Consider the following 19,280-nt stretch of genomic DNA (forward strand, 5'->3'; position numbering starts at 1 on the left):
CACCATCCCATACCTGTAGCCACACTTCTTCAGGGGCACCATACCTGTCCTGATAACAATTAGGGTAGCAACTAGAGATAACACAGTGGACTAAAGTCCACTTAGCCACATTCTTTCTATCCACCATGTCATTTGTTCTTTGGATAAAAGCTTTTTTTAATGACTTTTCTTTTTATTTTTTTTTATTTTATTTATTTTTCTTTTTTGCAAGGCAAATAGGGTTAAGTAGCTTGCCCAAGGCCACACAGCTAGGTAATTATTAAGTGTCTGAGGCGGAATTTGAACTCAGGTACTCCTGACTCCAGGACTGGTGCTCTATCCACTCTTATCCACTTGGATAAGAGTTTCTTCTTAATCTAAAGAAGAATCCACTTGTCTCTCATGCTCCACTCCTCAACTCACAGGATTCCAGTGGAACACAGCTTTCTGTTTTGAGGACTAGTCAATGAACCTGGTCTATGTGAGCTGGACAACAAATCCTGACTAATTAGTGCCTGACTCAAATCTTCAATTCTCAGAGATCACAAGAAAATGACAAAAACAGAGAAGTAAACAGATTGAAAGAAACAGACCAAGGAGAAAAAAATCCCAAGTAAAATTAGAAAAGGAATTCTGAGGACTAAGATTTAGATTCCTTCCTTAATGAAAACAGTACACATTCAATCTAAGTCCCAATACAGTCCTAATCATGGCTGACAGACCTAAGAGGAGTACCAGACTTCCAACTGTATCAAGAGAAATTAAAGTCTTCCAAATGCATAAACATTTTTATAAGAATTTGCTTTACAAAGGGCGGCTAGGTGGTGTAGTGGATAAAGCACCGGCCTTGGAGTCAGAAGTACCTGGGTTCAAATCTGGTCTCAGACACTTAATAACTACCTAGCTGTGTGGCCTTGGGCAAGCCACTTAAGCCCATCTGCCTTGAAAAAAACCTAAAAAAAAATTTGCTTTACAAAAATATAAAGTGATAATAAGAGTAGAGAAGGGATGGGCATTTATATAACACATATGATACAGTGCTTAAACTTTTTTTCTATGAATATTTTTCCCAATTACATGTAAAAATATTTTTTTAACTGATTTCCAAATTCTCTCCCTCCCTCTATTTCTCCTTTCCTGAAACAGTACATACTAAATCACTTTTACAAGTATTATTTCATTCCATTCTCACTACAATTCTGTGAGGTAAGTGCTATTATTATTATTCCCTTTTTACAGATGACAACACTGAGGCAAATAGGTTAAATGACTTGCCAAGGAACATATAGCTACTAAGTATTTGAAGTTAGATGTGATCTCAGGTCTTTTTTAAATTATCCCTTCTCAAGTTACATTGTTTTTCAAGTTTGGTTAATTGCTAGTGTTGAAACATTGCTTGTTAACTTTTCTTGGCAAAATATATAATATTTCAAGCCTCATAATGGGTTGAGGCCTTTTTTCAATTATCCTAAGAACCGAACTCCCGTCTTAAAAGACTATTTCTATGAGAAAAGATATCACATGTTCCAAGTTTCAAATAACCTTGTAGAATGAAACACTTTGAATCATGTAAGATGACATTTTTGTTCAATATTTGTTCTTTCCTAGTTAGTCTCTTACATGAATAAAAAGTCATACAAATATAATTTCTGGTCATATCAAAATAGAACAAAATCTATTGAAAGACATACTGATTGTTTTGTTTGTTGTGTTGGAGCTTGAGTTTCTCCCCCAGCTGGAAATGTCATTCACAGGCCCAATCACAGTGCCTCACCAATTAGTCCCATTGGAAGCCTGAGGATCTAGACACCTATCAGCTTATTGCAGAAGGGAGCTCTTAACTCATAAAATTCCCAAGTGTAATTTTCTCTCCCCACCCCCACCCCCACCCCCAGCCAGATTAAAACAGGGAAACATTTATCAAAAAAAAAAAAAATAGAAAACATATAACATAGAAGTTAATGGGTGGTTTTCTAAGTCAATATGCCATCAGCAGAGATCCTTTCTACTTGTATTGTTTGACATTTGACTAGGTATATTATAGTTCAGAACTCCTGAGTTCAAGTCTCCATAGATCAAAGGGATTTACCAACTTGTGCTATCAAGCCAGTTTCTTAAGCAATACAGTAGACAAATTAGTTTGCTCATTTGGAAGTGTTGCTACTTAATGACAACACTGAAAATTAGGGAGAAGCAGTTGTTCAAAGAATAAAATAAAATGCATACCAAGCAAAAAAAATAAGTATTATTAACAGGTCACATAAATATGTTTATATTCATATTTTTATATTTCTTAAAACAATTCATATTCTTTGGAAAAGTGGAAGGGCATCTCTAAAAATCTGAAAAGCAAATAATTTAATGTTATCACCCATTTAAATCAAAAGTCCTGGAAATATTAATACTAGCACCATGTTAGGAGGGTTAATTTTAGTAAATACATAAAAAGGATGTCAGGAATTTTTTATGGAGGGAAAAAAGTACGGTTTAATTGGCTGCAATTTTTTTCTAAATAGTATCTAAACTACTTGCCTGACTTATAGACTCCTACTGCCAATTCAACTTGACTGTGGTATTCCAAGGCAAGAAAAGTCATTTTTCAAAGGTAGCTTCTTTTAAGTGTAATGTTCTTAGCTGAAAATGTAGTATGTTTCCCCAAGACCAATAAATAATGTGTCCCATATCCCTATTCTGAATAAGCTTTTCTAGGAATGCAAATTTTGCTCTCAATACTTACACAATAGACTTCAGTGTCATAAGCACAGTTCATGCTCTATTAGTCATTCTGCTGCAAATTTTATTAAAAACAATAAAAGGCCTACAGTGTGCATAAAGCATCTGTGACACAAAAGATGATTGTTTTATTGCTTTCAAACTTCCATAAATAGAAAACATCCAATACCCAAATAAAAATTAAAATATAGCTTAGAATTTTTTAAAGCACCCTGTCCATATTACCATGTGATTATCAATGAACAAATCTGATAAAGACAAGACACAGAATGACCTTAGTGTTGGCTTCTGAGATGATAGCATCACATTTTGTATTTTCAGGAAAACAAAGAGAACTTTAGCTCTGGAAAACCTTCCAACTGGTGCACACTGGCACTTAGTTTTAAAGATAACTGAAAAATTCTAGTAGCCTAAGAGATGTATTGCAGATGACAGTGGTTAGTTTATATTATTTTGCTTCCTGGACATTTATTCAAGAACAATTCATTAATAGCTAAGAATAAAATTTGGTTATGTTTATCAGTAAGCTAATGAAAATAAGCTTATTCAATTTCATTTAAGAGATGGTGGAGTAAGCAAGGTATTCGGAATCAGAAGAGCTGGGTTTTCTGGTCTTGGATTCACCACTTACCACTTGTATGAATTTGGATAAGTCAGCAAGAGAATGGATTTCATCTTCAAGCAAAGGGTGTTATGACCATTTGTCAGGTATGTAATAGAGGGGATTCTTGCTTACATATGAATTTGATTAAATTGCCTCTGGTGTTCAGAGCTTCAGTTTCTTCATCTATAAAATAGGAATAATAGCATCTTCCTGGACAGCCTCAGAGTTATTGTGAAGATAAACAATTTATGGAAAAGCCCTTTATAAACAAGAAAATATCATTCAAAGTATTAATAATAGTAGTAGTAGTGGCTACAGAATAGCTAGATCATCAGAAATGAAGACACCTTAGAGATCAATGGATCCAACCCCCTTCATCTTAAATATGAGAAAGCCAAGTCCCAGAAAGAGGTAATAAAAGTAATACCACACTGTCTCAAAACTGAATTGCTCTGATCTTTTTTTTTTTTAAGGAAGGGAACCATATACATGAGAAAAACAATAAAAACCTTTCAAAAACCACATTAATAAGTTTCTAGAACAGAAATGTTAAAATAAAGGGGATGATGATTAATCAATCAATACATATTTAATCAATAATTATTGATTAGCATTTATGTATTTATTTTTAGCTATTTTCCCTGGCAAAAAGAATTCCTGGTTATGAGAGGGAGACACAAAGGGGTGAAAGAGTTTAATGAACAATGTAGCTAAAATAGTATACATAAAAGATCAAAGAGGGGTCAAAATACCCACAGCAAAATGCTTACATTAAATTAATTTTTTCATAAATTAACATGCCAGTGTTCGAATATTTTACTTAAACCTGACAAAGGATAAATAAATATTCTCCATATATAAAGATGACACTATTGCTTACTACATCAGAAGAATGTTGAGTTTACCCCAATACAGCCACAAATCTTGTATCTGGAGCTGAAAAGTGTCAGAAAACACCCGCTTGCTATAAAACAAAACTACACTATTTGGTCAAAAAAAGGTACACTATAAAGTCCCTTCCTACTAATCCTAAAATTTGATGAATCCACATTTAATTTTAAGTATCAAATTCTTGCAATTAAGTCAATAAGTCAAAGTCTTGTACTATAATTAAAAAGAAAACACCCTCTAAGCTACCTTGATAGCCCAATAAATGTAAAGACTGAGGAGAATAAAATAGGCAGTAAATGGAATCTGAAAGTCAGATTGAGAATTTCTTTTTGAAAGGAAACCAGTTACACTCTAGAACTATGAAATAAACTGATTAGCATCAGGATAAAAAGGCCACCAAAAGACAACATAGTAGCAGTGACATGATAGATTTATCTATGCTTTAGGAAAATCACTTTAGCAGCTAAATGGAGGATGTAAGTAGGGAAAGAACTTATGAGTGGCTATGTGAATGAAGAAAATGGAATATAGAGATGGAGATATATATATATATATATATATATAGAGAGAGAGAGAGAGAGAGAGAGAGAGAGAGAGAGAGAGAGAGATTATATGAGAAATATTGTGAAAATAGCAACATGACAAATAATAACAACAAGGGCTTTTCAAAGGCACAAGGAGAAGACATTTTGGGAGTAGGAACAATATTAGTTCCACTAAATTTAACAAAAATTACTATAAAGAACACTGAATTTGGGGTCAGAGGATGTGGGTGTTTGAATCCTGGCTTGATTTCTACCTTCATGGGTAGAATCATTGGGAAAATCATTGTTAACCTCTCTGAACATAAAATTCCTTATCTGTAAAAGTGTCTAATGATTGCAATTACTAATCATTATTCTAAGTATATCTCATTTTGTATAAAAGATGTGTTTCTGAAGAACTGCATATAAGCGTTTTTGATTAAGCTGATTTTCTACATTGAATTAAATTATAATTTGTTAAAGCTTTTAATCTTCTTTTCTTACTACCTGTACTTGGTGGTGATTTTTACTTTAACCATCCAGGTAAAATCTGATATTTAAAGAAACAGCTATCATTTATTTTTGTAAAGTCAGAAAAATCATGTAATCATTCTAGATTCACAGAAAAATATTCATTTCTATAAAGAAATGAAAGAACCTCAAAGTTGGAAGAAAACCCAGTGATCTAACATTTTCCTCAAGTAGGAATCTCTTCTCTACATTATTTTATTAAAATTCATGATTAGTTCAGTAAGAAGCACAGCAGTTTACTGCCAGGAACTCTAGATGTGGCAACTTCTAGCAGATCTCCAACTTATATGACAAACCCTATATGAGACATAGAAGCTGAGTGATTGGTCCAAGGTCATAGAGTTAGTAAAAGTCAGAATCAGCATTTAAATCCAGATCTCCAATTCACTACTTAAGTCAGTAGTCTTAATTCCATTAAAAAGCAAAAAGTAAAAATGCAACTTCCTGGCTTAAATAGAGCTAACTTCAAGGTTTGTTAAGTGGAGGGGAGGAGAATCCAAGGGAATATCTCCAAATACAGGCAATCCCTATCATTCAAAAATGTTTACTAAAGGTTAGCAAATTAGTAGCTCAAAATTAACAATATAGTATTCTATAGAAATAGTCTTATACAATGTTAAAAATTAATGACAGTGAGGATTCCATGCTTACAGTACAGTATTATTTTAACCATAATTGGTCAGCATGCATTAAGCACTTACTACATAAAGTCATATAAGTACAAGTAAAAAGACAATTCCTGCCCCTAACAAGCTTGAATTCTCTCAGAAAAGACAACCCATGAAAGGAAGCTGAAAGCTGATGGGGGAGAGAAGGTATTTGAGGAAGAAAGGGGTGATGGAGAAGTCCAGAGGGATGCAATCTGGGAAATGGACACTGAAAAGTCTTTCATCCTCCAATCATTAACTTCCCCCATTCTCTACTACTGTAGCATCTTCAGACATTAAGTGTCATCCTCTACCCTTTGTCCCTCTCACTCCACAAACTCCAACCTGCTACCACAATGAGCCTTCTCTCCACTCATCCAGGCATCTCCTCAGACCTGGATTACTGCAATTGCCTTCTGGATCATTGACCCAGACTCTCTCTACTCATATTATCTACCCAACTGCCAAAGTGATTTCCTGAAGCATAGATTTTCCTACTCAATAAATTCCATTGTCTCCCAATTACCTACTCACTCCAAGATCAATTATAAAATCTTCTATTTGGCACTGAATGCCCTTCACACCCTTGTCTCTTCACTGTCTTATATTTGACTTCCTTTCAGGCACAGCCTTCACAAAATTTCTCACATAAAAAAAAAAAAACAAGTCTCAGCTCAAATTTCAGTTTCTGAATAAGGTCTTTCTAAGCCTCTTCCAGTGCTAATGCCTCCCAAGACTACTCATCTATGCCTCCTCTGCACATAGATGATTGTATGTTATTTCTCCTATTAAGAAGTGAGCTCCTCGAGAACAAAAACTATATTTCTTCCTTTCTTTGTATTCCAGAGGTGAGTGCAGAGCCTACCACATATTAAGAGTTTCATGAATACTGATAACTCATAAGAACCTTCTCATTTATAAGAACAGTTAGAAGCATCTATAGACAAGGCACAGGAAGGAGTTGAATATAATGGTATAATATAGTATAAAGATGGGAGTCAATGGGTGATAAAGGAAAGTACTGGGAGAAAGGAAAAGGAGAGGAAGAATGGGCTAAGATATTTCACATAAAAGAGTCAAGAAAAAGCTTTTGCAATAGAGTGGAAAGGAGGAAAGTGAGGGGGAATGAGTGAGCCTTCATTCTCATCAGAAATGGCTCAGTGAAGAAATAACATACACACTCAATAGGGTATAGAAATCTATCTTACCCTAGAGAAAAATGATAGGAAAGGGATGGGAGAAGGGGGACAGGGGGAGGGAAAGGGGAGTGTAGCTGATAGAAGAGAGGGAAGACCATGGGAAGGGGTAATCAGATACAACACACTTCTGAGGAGGGACAGGGTGAAAGGAGTAAGAGAACAGAATAAATGGGAATGAGGAAGAATAGGATGGAGGGAAATATAGCTAGAAATAGTAATTGTGAGAAAAGATACTGAAACAATTTCTCTGATGGACTTCTGATAAAGAAGGCAACTCATTCCAGAGACAGAGCCAAAGGAATCTGAACACAGACTGAAGTACACTTTTTTCTCTCATTTCATTTCTTTTGAGGTTTCTCTTTCTTGGAGGAGGGGGGTTATGTTTACTTTCACAAAATTATTTTAATAATATGAAAATAAATAAACCATTAAAAAGTTCAATATAAAAACATAAACAAGAAAAGATGTTGGAATATGCGATATCAAAAATAAAAATTAGCTTTATCAAAAAAAAAAGGGCTTCATGAAGCTCCTGACGGAGTCATAATACTTGCCTGAATGACTGATTGACTGATAGTACAGATACAAAATTAGGCTCATTACTTGGCACATGCACAACATACATACCACACACAAGACACACATACACACCATATCCCACACACACACACATAGTACACCCTGCCTACCCACCCACCTACACACACACACACACACACACACACACATAGAGTTACCCCTACATACAAAGCTTCCCCTAGGCTCAAGTCACTAGTGGTAGATGCCATGATCTAGATAAAAAAGCTTCAGTTGGGCAAAGGGAGCAGGGGTTGTTGAAGGGCAAAGAGGACGGTTCTAGAGTTAATTTAAGAATCTAGGATGAAGAGCCTGAGTAGTTGAGTCAGAAATCAGGACTTCATGCTCATATTAAAAAATAAAAACAAAAAACTGCATCAAAGGGATACTTCTGAATCAGTATCAGCTCCCCATTTTCTACTCCCAGGCACTGCTGTGCCTACCTCCCATAAACGATCACTATACTACTATTATCACTTGGAGGGTTTTCCCCACCATGGTTTTTTCCTTCTGTTCTGTTTCTTCACAATGTGATTAATGTGGAAATATATTCTACATTACTGCATATGTACAATCTGTATCAGACTGCTGTCTTCGGGAGGGTGGAAGGGAGAGAGGGAGAAAAATTTGCAACTCAAAATCTTACAAAAAATTAATGTTGAACATTGTCTTTACATGAAATTAGAAAAAATAAAATGCTAGTAACTTTTTAAAAAAAGAGCAAAAGGTCAAGAATTATCAAAGGAATTAATTTCAGAAATATAAGGAAGAAGGCTTAGCACATGCACATAAACTATATTATATTATCAAAACTATCTGGTACTGGCTAAGAAATAGAGAGAGGTAGATCATTGGACCTAAGTAGACATATAATGTGCAATAACAAATGATTGCATAATGTTGTGTTTGACAAGATTTAAGCTTTTGGGGGGGGGGGCTAGGTGGCGCAGTAGATAGAGCACCAGCCCTGGAGTCAGGAGTACCTGAGTTCAAATCTGGCCTTAGACACTTAATAATTAACTAGCTGTGTGGCTTTGGGCAAGTCACTTAACTCCACTGCCTTGCAAAAAAAAAAAAACAACCTAAAAAAAGATTTAAGCTTTTGGGATAAGAATTCTTTATTTGGTAAATATTATTGAGAAACTGGAAAGCAAATTTGACAGAAATTGGATATAGATCAATATCTTACACTACTTACCAAGATAAGGTCAAAAGGTATACATGATCTATATATATCAAAGGAGATTTCAAAAGAAAATTGGAACACAATTCTGACATAGATAGGAGAACAATTTATGAATATACTAGATATAGAACATTGTGAGATCCAAAATAAATAATTTTGATTATATTAAGTTAAAAAAGGTTTGAACAAATATAACCAATGAAGCTAACATTAGAAATAAAGCACACAACTGGGGGGGAGGGAAATATACACACTCATCTCAATTATAGAGAGAACTTTTGTCAAATTTAAAAGCATAGGAGTATAAGGAAATAAGTATGCAAAAATATAAGACTATTCCCTTATTGATAGATGGTCAAAGGACATTATGAACAGACAGCGTGAACAAATAAAGGGAATACCCACACCCACAATGATTAAGGATCCATCAAAACATAAACTATATCACTTTATTTTTCACAATAGTTTAAATTTAGATAAAAAATAGTGATTGAAACAGGCATCAAAAATTGGCAGTGTCATGTTAAGTCTTGGAATTCTATATTTGCACATATTATCTTTTAGTGTCTTGATTTTTTATAATATTCAAGTACATTAATCTTAAAACGAACAGTATTAATTTCAAGTAAAAGAGTTATGTAGTCTTTCTCAGTTTTAAAGTCAGAGTTTTTCTTTATAAGAAATATGTTATTTTGAGCATCTTTTCCCTTAATTAGTCCAGTCTTATCAATAGTCTTATCAACTTGATGTTACGAACATTTTACTTTATTATAGTAGTAAAAATCTCAACTAAATCATTAACTGCTTTTTCCGCAATACTATCTAGATGGTTAGCTATATAACAAAAGTCTGTCTTGTTATGACAAGATTGTTACCTGGAATACTGAAAAGCTATACCAAAGGATTGGAAGTACCAAGTTAAAAAGGCTTTGACTATAAGTCCAATGAAGACCTGTTTGTTTACATGACCAGTCTACGTATATTTGGAGAGGGTCATCAACAAATTGTCTTCAGGGTGGCAAAGTTTTTGATCAAGCCACTCTAGAAGATTTTGTACCAAGTCACAGAACACGATGAGATCTGCACCAGTGAAAAGAGAACCTAAATTGATGAATCAAAGAGCTTTGAAGTATAAAAGTAGATGGTCCAGAAAAAAAGGTAGGTCATCACAACACTGTAGAATCCATGCATATCTGGATTATTGTGTTCAATTCTAGAAGCTACACTTGTGAATGGATATTAACAAAGTGAGAGGTCAACCAATAAAGAAAGAGGTTCAAAATCCTGTTTTATCAGCATCATCATGGAAGCTGGGAAAGTTTAATCTGTGAAGCAAAGACTTATGGGAATATGAAAACTATCACAAATGCCTAACAAAGTATCATCCTGAAGTCCGATTAGATTTGGTTCAACAGGGAAAAACTAGGAACAATGAGTGTAAGTTGTAAGGAGGTAAATTTCCATTCAATATAGAAAGGAAAAAACCTTGTTAATATTTAAACCTTACTAAATATTAATGGGCTACCTCAAAAGGCAATAAATTTCCTATTAATTCACAAATTTGTTCAAGCTAATGCTGAACACTAACATGTTGGAGATGTAAAGTGAATTTATGCTTTGGATTAAATCCTGATAATTTTTAATTTGAGGTCCTTATTTCTATGATTTTAAGTTGAATTTTTGCATTTGAGGGATTGTCTAGACTTATTGTTGAAGAATGATATATCAATAGTGGGGCATATGTATTGAACACTATTGTTCAGAGTAAAAGAAAGTAAAATTAAGGTTTATTTTCACTAGCACTTCTGATAATAGTTAACTACTGACAAATCCCTTCCTAAATGACTCCCTTTTCATTAGTGTCAAAGGTGTTTCAAGTGGCAAGGGGAAATTATGTGTGAACTTAGGCAGTAATGCCTTTTTAAAACTTATCTGCTAAAAGAAAAGCAAAAGCCTACTTCATAACTCCCAATTCTTGTGTTTAGCCTTTACAAGCAAGATGGTAGCCACACTCCAAGGACCAGTATACCTCCAAGTTCAATTTCATCACCAAAAGCTTGGCCACTAGATAACGAATACTTTGCCTGCAACAATGGACAATTCAGTCAAAAAACATTCAGTGTCTACTCTGATCCAGGCCCTGTGCTAAGCTGGGGGGTGTAAAAAGAATGGTAAATGGCAATCCCCGTCCTCAAGGAGCTCAAAATCTAATGGGGGAAAATAACTGGCAATTAACACAAACATATGAACTATATACAAATGATATGGAGGAAATAATCAACAAAGGGAAGACACTAGAAGGAAGGGGAATGAAGAAAGAATAAAAGATGGAACTTGAAAGAGATTAGGGAAGCCAATAGACATAGAAGAAGAGGTAGTGTTCCAAGCATGGCAGATGGGCAGAGAAACCTAGAGCCTCAAGGTGAGTGTCTTGTTAAGGGAACAATAGGGAGGCCAATGTTATTGAATCAAAGAGTACAGTATAGGAAGACTGGAATGGTGAGAGGAAGGTTAGGCTATAAAGGACTTTGGCCATAGGGAGTGACTGAGTAGAGCAGTCACACAGTCATACTTATGTAGGAAAATCCCTTTGACAGCTAAATAAGGAAAGGTTATAATTCAAAGATTCAAGGCAACAAGAAAAGTAAAAGTGAGATGAGGAGGACCTGCACCACTGTGGCAGCAGAGTCAGAGGAGAGAAAGGGGAGTATTCAAGAGATGTTAGAAATGTAAACCCAACAGATACTGACAAAGATTGAATGGAGGAGAAGGTGTGAGGAGTCAGGGCTGACAGTTATGTTGAAAGGGTGAAGGGTTAGAAGAATGGGGGTGCTCTCAAGAGTAATAGAGAAATTGGGGGTGGCAGAAGGCTTACAAAGAAAGGTAATAAATTCAGTTTTGAACGTGTTGAGTTTATGATAACCACTGGAATTGATGAGATCACCAAAGTGAAGTAGTACAGAGGAAAAGAAAAAGGAACACAGGATAGAACCGTGTAGGGCATTGAAGTTGTATAACAAATTTGCAATGAACCAAATCAAAATGTTGTGTGATTTTTCTTCACCTATACTTAACAGTACGTTTGTAACTTAACAGCACATTGTTAGCACCAGGTGAAGGTTTGATGGAGTTGGATATGGTAAGGGTCAGGAACTGAATAGGATAATGCAGAGTTAAAATGCATCACAATCAGTTCAATATGGGGGAAAAAAAAGGAGAATTGTGACCTACAGTGGAGATAGCCTGGGAAAGAGTTGAAGGCTCAAGGGATTAGTATGTCCACAGTATGAATAAAGAATAGAAAATGGTGAGGGGTAAACAAAGGGAGAAGTAGAAAAGCAATAGATTGTAGTCAAATATTGAGATTTCAGCAGTTGTGAACATGAAGGTGGTGCATTTGTGGGTGATGAAGAGATCAAAGATATGACCATCTTTGTATGTGACTGAGGTGAGATGGAGGAATAGGTCACGGGAAATGAGAAGGATGAGGAAATGAGGTGGTGATAGCTTTTGAAAGGAAATAAGGAATTCCAGGTGGGGGATGGAGGATTTGGAATCAGAGTTATTACAGCATATGCTCAAGTGTGAGAATGTTCATCACTGAGAAGGGGCTCTCCTCTTCTCAAGAAGCTGGAGAACTGATTGCTCCTCTTACCAGATGCTTTCAACATTACAGACAGATGAAATCTGACTAGCAATAGGAAGTGAAAGCTGCCTTGGGTGGAAATCCAACTGCCTGCCCCAAAAAGCTTCTCTTTGAGAATACGCCCATCAGGAGACTAAGAGTGTGCTCCAAAGAAGGTCTTGCTCCTCTTCTAAGCTCAGGTTATCAAGAAGTGGAAGTCTTTATGCAGGGGAAATCTGACAGTAATGGAAATCAGCCAGATTGCTTACTTTCCCTTAACAGGCATTTCCACCAGGAAATGGAAGGTATTCAGTTCAGCATAAAAATATCAAAAATATGCCAGCTAACAAGCAAAACAGACTTTTGGCTTCTCAGTAAGTATAATGAAAAAGTTTAGATCAAAAATACAGTGACTAACACCACAATCTATACAATACTCAGCAAAGATAGTAGGGACTTTTTTTTAAATTAAATTTTATTTTGTTACATTTTATGTTCTGAACTATCTCTCTTCCTCCTCCCCCCCATATTAGAGAAGGTCATTTGACACAGTTGTATAAATACATGTAAAAACCATACTTCTATTTATCATTTCTTTCTCTAAAGACAGATAATATCATCCTTCAAAGGGTCTTTGTAATTATTTTGAGTATTTGGAATATTCAGAACAGTTTAATCATTCACAGTTATTCTAATAATACTGTTGTTAGTTACTATATGCAACATTCACTTGGTTCCACCCATTTCATTCTCTATTATTATATAGATGTGGATGGCATTTTCCATCACAAGTCTCTAAGGATTGTCCTTGATCATAGAACTGTTGAGAGAAGTTGAATTCATCATATTTGATCATCTTACAATATTGTTGTTATTGTGTACTGTGTTTCATTCTGCTCATTTTACTCAGTATCAGTTCATACAAGTCTTTCCAGGCATTTCCAAAGTCGGTCCATTCATTATTTCTTACAGAAAAACTGGCTGAGAAAATTGTTTCCCAGCTTTTTGTCTTCCTTCTAATTTTGTCATGGTGGTGCAGGTCATCCTCATCTCACTTTTACTCTTGTCATTGGCTTGAGACTTTGAATTCTAACCTTTCCTTTATATATATTATATCTTTTCATACTTTTCTAAAATCAACCAACTCATTACAGTATAGTGATATTCAATACAATCATAAATCTCATGTTCAGCCATCCCTCAATTTCAATTCCTTTGGCACTACAAAGAGAGTTGCTATAAATATTTTAGAACATACAGGGCTTTTTTCCCCTTTTATCACCTTATTATAAAGATCTGTTAGTGTTACTGCATGTTCAAGGGGTATACAAGTTTTATAACTCTTTGGGTATAATTCCAAACTGCTTTCCAAAAATGTTAGATCAATTAAGTTACACCAAGAGAGTTCTGGTGTCCCAACTTTTCCACATCACTCAGTCATTACTCTCTTGCCAAAGACCAAATTCTCAGAGCTCAAATGAGACATAATTTAAACTTCTGAACTAGTAACTTTTGAGGGGAAAGATATATAGAGAGAGAATTGGTTGGGAAAAGGATATTACGTTGAGAAATGAGTAGGGCAGATTTCATCATCATTATTATTGCCATTATTTACTAGGAAAGCCCTTGCTTTTCTGACAAGAAAAAGACTGTAGCTTCATATCCTTACAAGAATATAGGATACTTAGTTACAATGATTTGGCCTAAAGTATCCTACAAAGAGGCTGCACTTAGGCATTTGAGATTAAAGCACCTCAAATAAGTAAGCAGCTACTCTGCCCAGTGCAAATCCTATACCAATTTGGACTCTACACAACTTCTCAGCATCAGTTTCCTCAGGTAAAATAGGGATACCAACTTTACAGCAATAAGGATCAAATGAGAACAGAAAGAAAGCACTTTATAAATCTTCAAATGCCATATAAAGGCTAAATCTTCTGCTTAGGAGAAACTATTACACTTCCTTAACATAAGAAATTATAAATCACAACTTTATTAAGTCTAGGTGCATAAGAGTTTTCAAAAGGCAAAATATGAATCCAAGTTTTCCTGATTGTAAACCCAAGACACTACCACAATATCATGTTGCCTCTTTCTGTACTTAATTTACATTATTATTACCTCTCTATTTTCACAAATGTTCAAATTCCATAATCCTTCACAAAAATGGGCTACTGCAGACAAAGTAGTCAGTTTCATTTTACTCTCTGTTAAGATTTTTCCCCTTTGAGAAGATAGGATGAAGGGAAAGAAAAAGTTTTTGCACAAAAAAAAAACTAATTGATCACTTCCTAAATACTAAGTACTATACTAGGCACTATATTTGCTGTGAAGATAAAATGAGATGTTTGTACAGCACTTTAACAGGGTGCCAGGAATATAGTAGGCACTATATAAATGTCAGCTGCCCATATAAGTAGTTCTCCAAATAAAAGGTACAGTAAATAGAGTAAATTGATTTTTTAAATGAAAATAGTTAAATCAATCTTTTAAAAATGTAATTCTTATATATTTTAGATATAGTGATCTTTAGTTAACATAATGTCTTAAGGGCGGCTAGGTGGCGCAGTGGATAAAGCAATACCCCTAGAGTCAGGAGTACCTGGGTTCAAATACGGTCTCAGACACTTAATAATTACCTAGCTGTGTGGCCTTGGGCAAGCCACTTAACCCCATTTGCCTTGCAAAAACCTAAAAAATAATAATAATAATGTCTTAAAATTATCCAAAAAATATCACGCCAAATACTCTAAGATACTTTGAAAGGTTAACTACAAACTAAACTACTGACAGCATGTCTTTCATGTGCTTCAGCTGTGGAAAAATTATTGCACTTACTCATTAGTAATCTCTGGTGTTGAAAAAATTGGTACTCATACCTTAAGATGGAGAAGAATAAATTAGTTCTGTATAATAAAGGCAGAAGATCTGAATGAGGTTATTCTCATTAAAAGGGCATCTTTCATAGATTTATTTTTAATCTGACTCCCTATGGAAATGAGGAATATTATTTTAAAATAAAAATTACTCAATGTCTCTAACCATTTCCTTTTTAATAGTTTTTGTTCTCTACAAGTGACTTAAACGAAATTTAACATTTTTTAATCATGAAGTCCCTTATACATTTTAAATCTATTTTTCTTAAAAATGGAAATTAGTGCCCACTAAGAACTAGAAGTTTCCATTAGACAAACTCTGAGTTACATGTAACCTTTGGTCCATAGGATTTCAAAAGCAACTGCACTGCTTTGGCAGTTTTTCAAGATAAATTCAATGCTTTCTGGACATCTGTATCCAGGTTATTTCCTTCCCCTGGTTGTAATTCAAATTATATTGGATCAGGTGTTGGTCTCATAAAACAATTTCCTTATCATACTTAAAAAAAACTTTAACATAATCCATCATGATTAAGGAAATGAAAGGAAGAGGAAAGAATAAACATTTACGTAACACCCACTATGTACCACATCACTGACAACAAGGTTGCAAGACAGGTATTAGTATCTCCATCATACTGTTGAAAAAATTGAGGCAAACCATGAGCTCTTGGCTTGTATTACCCAAATCTGAGAAAATTTTCTTTTCTTAACAGGTATTTCAAAATGCCAACGATGATGATGATGTTGACAATCAACAAGCATAAATTAAGTATTTACTCTGTACCCTCACCTGCAATAAGGAGCAGAAGCAGCTCCATTACCGCCACCACTACCACTACTGTCACTATTACTACCACTACTACAGCAGCCAAGCAATAAGTTTAGTGGACAGAGTACTAGAGTTGGAGTCAAAAAGACTTGAATTCAAATTCTGATTAGTGGTATGACTGCTCAAATCACTTAACCTCTCCCAGTCTGTCTCCTCATCATAAAATGGCATCTATTTCATCTCAGATGAGATAATATATGAAAAACACTAACCTTAAAGAACTATATATGATAACTATTTACCATAAATACCATAAGTTCATTTATCAAACTTCAATTACTTTTTTTGGAAATACTATATACCAATTAGCAAAAAACACAATTACATAATAACAAAAACAAAATAATAAATACAAATATGTAATAACATAATAACAGGCATTGTAAGCAAAAGACTTCAGAGTCAAAAGTACTGAGGTAAAGTAATGGCTTTGTCAAGATGTGTGACCTTGGGTAAATAACTTCCCCTCTCTAAACCTCAGTTTTCTGTTCTATAAAATGAGGGAGTTAAACAAAAAGATCTCTAAAATATCTTTCGGTTCTAATATTCTGTCTTTGTAAAACATAATACAGTAAATTAATAACAGATACAATACATAATAATATACATACAATAAATGTTTATTTAAAAAGACTAAGAAACAATCTCAGCTTCATACTGACTTATCTACTTTGGTTATCTATTTCACCAATATAACTTTGCTCCTCTTTCAATAGTTAATTTCTGACTAATTCACAATATTAGATACTGTTAAAGATTTTCTCAGTAGATTTAAAAATCTTAACAGTGCTGGATTAATTTAAATTAATCATCAGTCCATAAATAATTTTAATAGCAGAACATTGGTATTAATAATGCCAAGGTCACTAGCTGAATTCCCATTTAAGACAGTCAGCTTCACTTTTTTTCCCCCAGTCACCAATGATTCTACCACTAATGCTGACTAGTTGCCAAAAGCACAAGGGAAGTAAACAAAATATGAACATGGAACACCACAAATGCATTACTATTATTACTAGGAAAAAACAACTCAAAACACAGATCCTTTGGTAAGAGGTCATCTTAAAGATGCAACTAGGGAAAAGGTGATAAAAAGATGGTTTAGTAACCTCGGGCACAACAGACTATTAGAAGTCAGAAATGATCAACTAATATTTGTTTTATTCAGACAGAACCCTCCAAGCACATCTGCAAGGAAAATTATAATCGACTGAAGAACACTTAAATGTGCATGTATTAACAGTAAGTTCGAAGAAAAATAAGTACATTTGTTAATGACAAAAAACATTTCAAGCAACTATTAGAAAAGAAAATGTTATTAGCCACTTCCTTCAGCTGTTTATTATAGGTGTGCAACCCATACATACACACTCACTTTTTCAGCAAACACTTAAGTCCACTTGTAAATCATAGAAGTTCTACTTTTCCGTTTCCATGTGGGAATCCCCTCTTACAACATACTTGATGGTTAGTGATCCACCTTCAATTGTTTCCAGTGACAAAAATACAGCATCCATCTCATAAAAGCTCAATTCAATTCATATTAAGCTCTTCAAAATTTATAAAACACTTTCTCAACAACAACCCTATGACAAAGCTAATGTCGGTGTTGTTATGCCTATTTTAATAGATGAGTAAAATGACTCCAAATTCAGTGCTCCTTCTACATCACCTTGAGGCAGTGCTGATCATTAGGAAGTTCTTAATATTGAGCTAAGATCTGCTTCTCTATAACTTTCACCTGTCCTGTTTCTTCCCTCCAGAACTACAAAGATAAAGTCTAAACTACAAAACTAATTGAAATGAAATAGATATAGAAATATAGACTGAACCCAGAATAACTAGAACATGGGAGACTGAAAGATAGAAGAGGCAGCAGTAGAGGGGTCAAGTAATTACGCTGCATACATTTAAGCTGCCTATGGCCCTGTATTCTTTACTCAGAAATTATTCAGAGAGTAGTCAAGTTGTTGTCAAATACTAAATAGCTGATTATGTGTGTGACATTTCACAAGATTCATTACAAATGGGTTTTGCTGAAGGAGAGGGAAGAGAAGAGAGGAAGCAGAAGGGAGAATATTAAGAAAAACTGAGGAGAAGAGCTGTCTTCTCAAGATCTTGTCAAGTCTCTGTAGCCATTTGAGCGGACAGGAGATAAAACCAGTTGTTGGGATGATACCAATATTTTGTTATAAAGAGAGATAAAAGTTATCACTGAATTCTGTCATTTAAGCAGTATATTCTACAATGATGAACTGAATAAGAAATAAAAAAAATCATAACTATTATACCTTAAACTGATAGGTGGGAGAAGTTTTATTCTTCAGCAGTTTTCAGTCACGTCCAACTCTTCCTGATCATATTTGGAATACTAATGACAAAGAAACTGGAGTGCTTTGCCATTTCCTTCTCCAATTCATTTTACAGATGAGGAAACTGAGGAAAAAAGGGCTAAGTGACTTGCTCAGGGTCACACAGCTAGTGTCCGAGACCTGACTCTAGGTCTGGTACTCTATCCATTTTACCGCCTAACTGCTAAGTATGGTGATAATGTGTCTTCAAGCTCCAAACCACTAAAAGTAAATAGTTTCCTGAAACTATTTTTAACAGTTTTTATGATACATGTGTCGATGTCTCTTAAATCCAATATTTTGAACAATCTCCTAGCAATGTTATATATTGATTATATTGATGTCAAATGAAAGAACATTAAGACTTCTAAACTAATCAGTTTCTTGACATTTAAGTGACAACTTTTTATACCATATACCTGTTGGACTGGTATATAAAAAGATAAATAATAACAATAAGTCTAAGCAGGTAGTAAATAGTGAGCTGTAGCAGGAAAAATCACAGAGAATGAAAAAGAAACTTTATTTAGGGGCTCACAGAAGCAGTATGGCAACCATGGATAGTCACAAAACAATTACGACTAACTAGTATAATATGGCTATAGTACACAAAAATAAAGTTATTTTCTAAATATGAGCTTTAAGCCTAACAGGAATCTAGGAGGCAGTATACAAAGAAATGAGGGACATTTGGATAGTAATCATTTTAACAAAGGAAATACTTTA

General features: G+C 34.5%; 1 protein-coding gene across 3 annotated transcripts in view; it reads right to left on the reverse strand.

Moving 5' to 3' along the window:
- Positions 1-19,280, reverse strand: part of MTMR2 (myotubularin related protein 2) — a 98,048-nt gene that overhangs the window by 71,859 nt on the left and 6,909 nt on the right. Inside the window, exon 1 of one of the 3 annotated variants that reach the window (XM_074216503.1) lies at positions 3,344-3,741. The exons of the other annotated variants lie outside the window; for them this stretch is intronic. Coding sequence (XP_074072604.1) covers positions 3,344-3,387 — 44 coding nt within the window. The 5' untranslated portion in view covers positions 3,388-3,741. Of the gene's footprint in view, positions 1-3,343; positions 3,742-19,280 lie in introns of those variants that run through there. 3 annotated transcript variants of the gene reach the window in all.

Source organism: Macrotis lagotis, chromosome 1, assembly GCF_037893015.1.
Source record: "Macrotis lagotis isolate mMagLag1 chromosome 1, bilby.v1.9.chrom.fasta, whole genome shotgun sequence".
In the NCBI taxonomy this organism is placed as follows: domain Eukaryota; kingdom Metazoa; phylum Chordata; class Mammalia; order Peramelemorphia; family Peramelidae; genus Macrotis; species Macrotis lagotis.